Here is a 7,932-nt window from a genome sequence, read left to right as displayed (position 1 = left end):
AGTTTTTTGTTTATTCAACTTAAATCCGGCTACCTGGCCAAACTGTTGGATTATTTCTAGCACCTTTTTCGTACTAGTGTTTGGCTCTTGCAAAGTCAATACTAGGTCATCTGCAAATGCTCTTAACTTGTAATGTTTAGCTCCGACCTGTACACCTTTGACCTGCTGGTCATTTCTAATCATATTCAGCAACACCTCCAGAACCAAAATAAAAAGCAATGGGGAAATTGGGCACCCCTGTCGTGTTCCTTTTTCTATCTTAAGTTCCTCAGTTATTACATTATTTACAATCAACTTAGCTTTTTGTTCAGAATATATTGCACCCATACCATTCTCAAAACCTTGGCCTACCCCCATCCCATGAAGATTCTTTGTCATAAAACTCCAAGAAATATTGTCAAAGGCTTTCTCCGCGTCCACAAAAATCAATACTGCTTTAGTATTTATATTCACCTCTAACTTTTCCAAAATGTCTATTATATTCCTTACATTGTCTGCTAGGTGTCTTTTTGGGAGAAAGCCTGCTTGGTTCTTATGAATCTTTTCCATCAACACTTTTTTAAATCTTTTTGCCAAAATGTCTGCAAAAATTTTGTAATCCACATTAAGTAGTGATATTGGGCGGTAGTTCTTCAATTGAGTCTTTTCAGTCTCTGTCTTTGGTATGAGTGAAATATACGCTTCTTTCCATGATTCAGGTGCCTTTTTTCCCTCTAGAATCTCATTACAGACTTCTTTTAATGGTTGAATCAACCACTCCTTCAAAGATTTGTAGTATCTGGAAGTCAGTCCATCTGGTCCTGGAGATTTGCCCAGTTGCATATTCTGAATGGCAGCCTCTATCTCTTGTTCTGTTATTCTCTGATTCAGATCCATCTTACTTTGATGAGAGATTTTTTGTAATCCATATTTGTCAAGGAATTTATCTATATCTTCTTCATTTTGCGGTCCTTGAGTCCCTTTTTTAAAGTAGCTCAAAAAGCAATTTCTAATTTCATTAGGTTTAGATATGTTCTTTCCATCCACTTCTAGGCTTGTAACTGTATTTAGTTTCTGCCTTTTCTTCAATTGCCATGCCAGGAGTTTGCCACATTTATCTGCCGATTCAAATGTCTTTTGTTTCATTTGCTTTATCTTCCATTCAATCTCTTGGTTCATCAATTCCATATATTGTGCTTGATATAACTTAATCTCTCTTAAAATCTCCTGGGACTTTGGTTTTACTCTTAATTTTTTCTCTCCTTCCTTTATCTTTTCCAAAATCTTTTCCTTTTTCTCATTCTGTTTCTTCCTCTTTATTGAGTTTTGTTGAATCAAAAAACCTCGCATCACAGCTTTGCTTGCGTCCCAGATCACTCTTTTTTCCACATCGGCCCTTAAATTTATTTCAAAATAGTCCTTTAAAGTTTTTTGGGCCTTCATGAGGATCTCCTTATCTCGAAAGAGGGTGTCATTCATTCTCCATCTAAATTGACCAGTTGTTGTAAGTTTCATTTCCATCTTCACAGCGTTATGGTCGGAGCAAGTTTTTGGGCAGATTTCTACCTTCTTAATCTTTGGAGCCATCCCACTAGTAATCCAGATTTGGTCGATTCTGGTCCAGGTCGTCATTGCTTGGGAGAAAAAGGTTCCCTCTCTCTCAAGAGGGTTCCTTGTTCTCCATATGTCTATTAAGTCCATATTTTCCGTCATTTCAAAAAAAGTCTTAGGAAGTCTCCCTTCCTTGGTAACTGTCAGTCTTTGTGCCTTGTCCATGTTAGTGGAGACCACACCGTTCATGTCTCCCATAATTATCATATTATAATCCAGATAGTCCGTCAAAGTTTCATGAAGTTTCTTGAAGAATTCAGCTTTACCTTCATTTGGTGCATAAATTCCAACTATCAAAAATTTTTCTCCTTGTACTTGTATCTCAACTGCCAAATATCTCCCTTGTTCATCTTTAAACATCATTTTTGGAGCCCATTTCTCTTTTACATAGATCACAACTCCTCTTTTTTTGACTTTGTCTGATGAGATAAATTATTGTCCTAGTCTTTTGTTTATAAGTAATCTCCTGTGAGCTCTGGTTATATGGGTTTCTTGTAGGCATATCAAATCCAGTTGTTCTCTGTTCAGAATATGAAAAACTTGTCGTCTCCTCAAAGGCATATTGAGCCCATTACAATTCCAACTAAGGAATTGCAGAGCCATCTTGTTATTTTTCTGACACTCCTCCAACAGCTCCAAGTTGTTGCTCTTCCTCTGATGGTGGTGGAATGTGTCCAAACGAAAGATTCAAAATGTCTATTGCTCTCCTCTGTTCTGCAATTGGGTCCACAGTTCCCTTCTGTAGGTCCTCTCGGTTTCTTTCCAAAAATTTCTCTTTGTCTTGTATAGTCTTTATTTTCACCTTCTTCCCCTTGTAATCGAAAGACAATCCCTGTGGAAATTCCCACCTAAAGAGGATGGTATTCTTCTTTAACAAAAAAACCAGATCCTTATAGAAGGTTCTCAGATCCAAGATATATTTTGGGATGTCTTTAAAAATCTGTACAGCTGAATTTCCAATTTGCAAGGCCTTTCCAAAATGTAGTCTTAATATTTTGTCTCTTTCTTCCTTGGATCTAAGGGTAATCAAACAATCCCTCGGGGTCTTTCTGTTCTGTTTTTTACCCAGTCTAAACGCTGTTGTGATTTTAAATTCGTCTTCCTCCAAATCTTCCCAGCAGTCAGCAAACTCTTGTGTTAAAAACTCCATGAGATTGTCACCTTCGTTCTCTGGAATTAATCTCAATTTCAAATTTCTCTCTTTTCTCTGTAATTCCCACAAAGCCAGAGTTGCGTCATGCTCGTGCACCTTTTTGGCAATCGGTTCTAAGTTCTCTTGAGTCTCTCCAGCAATAGCTCTAGCTTCTTCCGCAATTTTACGTGTTGCAGAATTTTCATGGACCAATTTGTTTATAGATTCTGTGTTCAGATCTAATCTTGCTGATAACTCTGTTAATTTTTGTGTATTTTCTGAGCTCTGCTTTGTTAGAGTCTCCAGGGATTGGTTTATCTTAAGTAAAGCTTGTGTCACAGCATCCATGGAGACAGCTGTCACTTTTTCTTGTCCTGTTATTCCTGTAGGTCCTGTAGGGGTTGCGCCTGTAATCGAGCCTCTCTTCTTTTGTTGCTGTTGCTGTTGCTGGTGCTGTTGTTGTTGTCTAGTCTTAGCTCTTGTGGCTATCTCTTCTAGTGGACCACTCATGTCCCAAGGTCGTTTCCCACGGGAACCGTTTCCGGATGGAAAATTCCACTGTCTTGAGCTATATCGGCCTTTACTTTACCCTCTAGGGGAAGCAAATCAAAATGTCCAGATACAGAGACAAAGAAAATGTCCAAATACAAAAAGAAAGAAAGAAAGTTTAAAACAAGTATATCAGGAGGCTTGTAAATATAAATTGCAGCAGTTTTCCAGTAGATACTGTCTCAGCCTACTCTGGTATACTGTAGCAAAAGAATCCAGGAACTTTGTATCACAATGTAACCTTCACAGGGAAAAGTCAGTTCAGTGCCCTATTGTCTTATTTAGCAGTCCGTTTCAGGTTATTGAGGCAGCAGAAATTTTTTTCTTTTAAATAGATCATGCAGTTACTAATGTCTCTTTTGCCTCCCCTCTGCCCTGCTAGCTAGAGGGGAGATCTAAAGTCCAAATGTCAGATTTAATTAATCAAAGGCAATGTCTCTTGCGGATGCAGCTTTAAAGTTTCGTTGCTTTCACTTTCATGCAGTCGGGGGAAGGCAGACTTCCTTAATTTTCACCTCCCCGTTTTCAGCCAAATTTCCAGACTTTAGTTTCAAATAGACGTTCAGTCTTACTCACGGGTTTTTTCAGTCCGAAATTTACAGGAAGGAATCGGCGCTCTCCGCTAATAGCGACGCGGCTTCACCCTGCGGGCTGGGTAGCGATTCTCAGCACCGCGCTCCCCCGATGTCGTTCCGGAGCCTTTAAAAAGGCTCTTTCTGCGGTAAAGGGGGGGCGCTCCTGGTGCCCACCGAATCTCCTCGTTCACAGGCTTCCGCGCCTGTGATTTTAGGGGTCCCCCGCTTGCCGTAGCGGGTCAGACCCGAACTCGCAGAGCAGTCCTCCTCCGGAGCTCGGAAAGAGGACCGCCATTAGCGCTGGCGCCGACCGGAAGTCACCCAGGATCCTGATCTCTTGTGGCAGAGAGTTCCACCAGGCCGGGGCCAAGGCTGAAAAGGCCCTGGCCCTGGTCGAGGCCAGCCTAATCTCCCTGAAGCCCAGGACCTCTAACATTTTTTTATTTGCAGACTGTTAGATCCTCCGTGGAGAGGCGGTCCTAGGCTGTATTCATTCGTTTGGCCCAACGTGGGGCTCGTACCCATGACCCCAAGATTCAGAGTCTCAGCGCTCTGCCGCCTGAGCTACTCACACAGCTGCCCTCTTGTGCACCTCACCTCAAATTTGTCCGAATTGTGCATGCCTGGGATTGACTGCATGAGATGGGAGGTGGGGTGGTTCCCAAAGTCAGAGCTCAGGTAGCCAACGCGGAGCCGGCCCTCACTGCCTTTCAGGTCCTTGGGGTGCTCGTAAGGCGGCTTGTGGAGCACGTTGATCTAGCAAGGGGATTCAAGAAAGCCGGGTTACGGAAATGACATGGGGGTGGGGGACATGAGGCCACATCTTTGAAGTTGTTCCAATGTTACAAATATACATACCTTTGACTTGACAGCCCAAGAAAGACATGCAGAAAATCTATGCTTTAACCGACTCTCCTCATTCCGCCATTTGAACGAATTTGGGCTCCACCTCCCTCCATGAGCCAAGAAGCAGGAAGTCATGTAGGCAGCAGGAACAGGGCATCCCGCCAGAATTCCCCAAGCCTGAGAGCACATACACGGCACCCCACCGAGGGAGGGACCAAGGGGGCAACCATAGACATCTGCCAAGGCAGTTTAGCAAGGCAGGTGTTCTGAATGCCCATCTCCAGACAAGTCCAGTGGGAAAGGACGTGTCAAGAGTTTTATTGTTCTTTCAGTGATGGAGATTTAAGGGGTCTGATAAAGGGACCTCATAGTGAATGCATAACCCTTGTATACCCCTCCTCATTTGTGATGTGCTAGTGATGTAGTGATGATGTATCAACGATGCTGCTTGAAGTGTATTCTGGGGGGAAGAAGGAAGTTATAAAAGTTGACATTGCCCCATGCTCGGGGTTCTTACTCCTGGGCAGACCTGTGGTGCAACAGTAAGAATCATGGTCTACTGACCACTGTTTTGCTCCAAATTACCGGGCTGGGACTTCCTCCTTTTACTGACAGCATGGACCCATGGGGGACAAGTGCCCCGGTGAGCTAGGCTGTCAAGGAGTCACTCACCGTGGAATTTTTTCGCTTAACAGCCATTGGCGCCAATACAGAGCAGGCTTCCTAAACCTTGGCCCTCCAGCTGTTTTCAAACTACAGTGCCCATCATCCCTGACCACTAGACCTGCTAGCTAGGGACCATGGAGCTGTAGGCCAAAAGCATCAGGAGGGCCAAGGTTGAGGAAGCCTGATAGAGAGCTCTACCTCTCTTTCAAATCAGAGCCGGCAAAGGCGGTGGAGTTCCTGCGCGGGTGCCTCGAGGCGGTTGGAGGGTGGATGGCAGCTAACTGGTTGAGGTTGAATCCTGACAAGACTGAAGTTCTGTGGTGTGTGGGTGGGTGGGGGGGACTCCCTGGTCCTGAACGGGGCAACTGTGCCCCTGAAGGACCAGCTGCACAGTCTGGGGGTCATTTTGGACCCATGGAGGCACAGGTCTGTTCTGTGTCCAGGGCAGCTCTATCTGGGATGCAGGATAAGACCCTCCCTGCCCACGGACTCTCTTGCCAGAGTGGCGCATGCTCTTGTTATCTCCAGCTTGGACGACTGCAATGCGCTCTATGTGGGGCTACCTTACTGCAATTAATCCAGAATGTGGTAGCCAGACTGGGGGCTGTGAACAGCCGCAGAGACCACATAACACCAGTCTTGAAAGACCTGCATTGACTCCCAGTACGTTTCCGGGCACAATTCAAAGTGTTGGTGCTGACCTTGAAAGCCCTAAACAGCCCAGCAGATGAAACTTTCCTCTGGTTGTCAATATTAAGAGGATGCCAGCAAGATCAAGCCTTTCTGTAAAATAAAGGATTTAAATCCAGTCTGACTGAGACCACATACCACCGGTCCCAAGAGATCTGCTTTGGCTCCCAGTACGTTTCCAAGCACAATTCATAGTGTCGGTGCTGACCTTGAAAGCCCTCAATGGCCTCGGCCCAGTAGACCTGAAGGAGCATCTCCACCCCGGACACCGGGGTCCCTCTCCCGAGGGCCTTCTGGCGCTTCCCTCCCTGCAAGAAGCCAAGTTACAGGGAAGCAGGCAGAGGGCCTTCTCGTGGTGACGGCCGCCCTGTGGAACGCCCTTCCATCAGATGTCAAATAAATAAGCAATTATCTCACTTTTAAAAGACATCTGAAGGCAGCCCTGTTTAGGGAAGTTTTTAAATATTTAATGCTGTCTTGTGTTTTTAATATTTGGTTGGCAGCCACCCAGAGTGGCTGAGGATACCCAGACAGATGGGCAGGGTAGAAATAATAAATTATTATATATTATTATATATCCAAAGCCAACATGAAAGCATTCAAACTCTGACGGAACGGAGCGGCGCACACCTCTTCACAGCATAGACCCACCTTGTCCAGGCAAAGGTTCCCATGTCTCTCGGCAATAGCCTTTCGGAAGCCGTGAGACAGTGGATACAGCATGCTGTGATGGGGGTGCACCGAAGGGAGCCGGTTCTTCTCCAGCTGGTCAGCCACAATACTGACAAGCTTCTTCATTCTCTCGTCGTAATCGGTCCAATCACAGACGATCTGAAAGGGGGCAAAGAAAACCAGGGTTCTAGATTCAGGTAGGTAGCCGTATTGGTCTGATGAAGTCAAAATATATATAAAAATTGTCCAGTAGTGCCTTAGAGACCAACAAAGTTTGTTCTTGGTATAAGCCAGGCACCCCAAGCCTTCGGCCCTCCAGATGTTTTAGACTACAATTCCCATCATCCCCGACCACTGGTCCTGTTAGCTAGGGATCATGGGAGTTGTAGGCCAAAACATCGGGGGGGGGCGCAGGTTGGGGATGCCTGATATAAGCTTTTGTGTGCATGCACACTTCTTCAGATACACTGAAGCGGAAGTCCCCAGACCCTGATATACAGAGGGAGAAGTCCCCAGACCCTGCTATATAAGAGTAAGGAGAAGCCCCCAGACCCTGATATATAGTGGGAGGGTGAGTTGGGGTTTTTCTCCGAAGGGTAGTATGTGATAGGAATTTTATGGTTTTAGATATATAGTAATGTTCATAACTGCACATACATAGATCAGTACAAGAAGGCCGACCTGGAACCATTTTGATTCCTAAACTGACCAAATCCTTTCTCTGCAAGGTTAAAAATGGAAAAGCCTCCCCATTGTCTCTTCCTTTAATCTGTGTTTGAATAAGGTGTGAGCCTGTGACCTGGCCCAGGAAATAAGTATTTTAGCATTACAAAGGAATGGCCAGGCTCCCCAGAAAATCCAATCAAGTAACCTGCTAGACAGGAGATAAACAAGGAGAAGAGAAAAACAACATTTAAATTTCTGTGATGTAGGTGGGATGTATCTGAGGGGTGGTCTTAGGTTACACCCCTTCTGTGATGTATGCATAATGTTTCTGGGGGTGGTCCTGATCTAGAGAAGGGGAATTTCAAAAGTCTTTATAAGGCCTCGCAGGCCATTGTTCTGGGTCCTCTTCCTCTCCTGCGTGTGAGGGGGGTACCCTGTTGCAACAGATCAATAAAGATCAAGCTTACTAGCTGCTTTGCTTCTCAATATTCTCTGGTTGGCCTCTGTTATTTTCTCCTACCAATAGGGAACCTATGTAAGGACTCT

At 44.8% G+C, this 7,932-nt stretch overlaps 1 protein-coding gene across 1 annotated transcript; it reads right to left on the bottom strand.

Annotated features, from left to right (window-relative positions):
- Positions 1-4,399: 4,399 nt before the first annotated feature.
- On the bottom strand, positions 4,400-6,847 carry LOC308577956 (UDP-N-acetylglucosamine--peptide N-acetylglucosaminyltransferase 110 kDa subunit-like). Its single transcript, XM_081178290.1, has 2 exons — positions 6,700-6,847; positions 4,400-4,602 (listed from the first exon to the last, which is right to left on the bottom strand). Exons 1-2 carry the CDS (start codon positions 6,844-6,846, stop codon positions 4,411-4,413), a joined length of 339 nt encoding a protein of 112 aa, XP_081034416.1. The 5' UTR covers position 6,847; the 3' UTR covers positions 4,400-4,410.
- Between the last annotated feature and the right edge of the window lie 1,085 nt (positions 6,848-7,932).

The sequence above is a fragment of the Podarcis bocagei genome, assembly GCF_964188305.1.
Source record: "Podarcis bocagei genome assembly, chromosome: W".
Classification (NCBI taxonomy): Eukaryota; Metazoa; Chordata; class Lepidosauria; order Squamata; family Lacertidae; genus Podarcis; species Podarcis bocagei.
This window is presented reverse-complemented; position numbering and strand designations above follow the sequence as displayed.

Excerpts from the sequence above, each read along its gene's own strand:
- LOC308577956 (XM_081178290.1), bottom strand. The coding sequence starts at position 6,846 with ATGAAGAAGCTTGTCAGTATTGTGGCTGACCAGCTGGAGAAGAACCGG. Across the intron at positions 4,603-6,699 it reads GGAACCTTTGCCTGGACAAG|ATCAACGTGCTCCACAAGCC; the intron begins GTGGGTCTATGC and ends TCCCCTTGCTAG.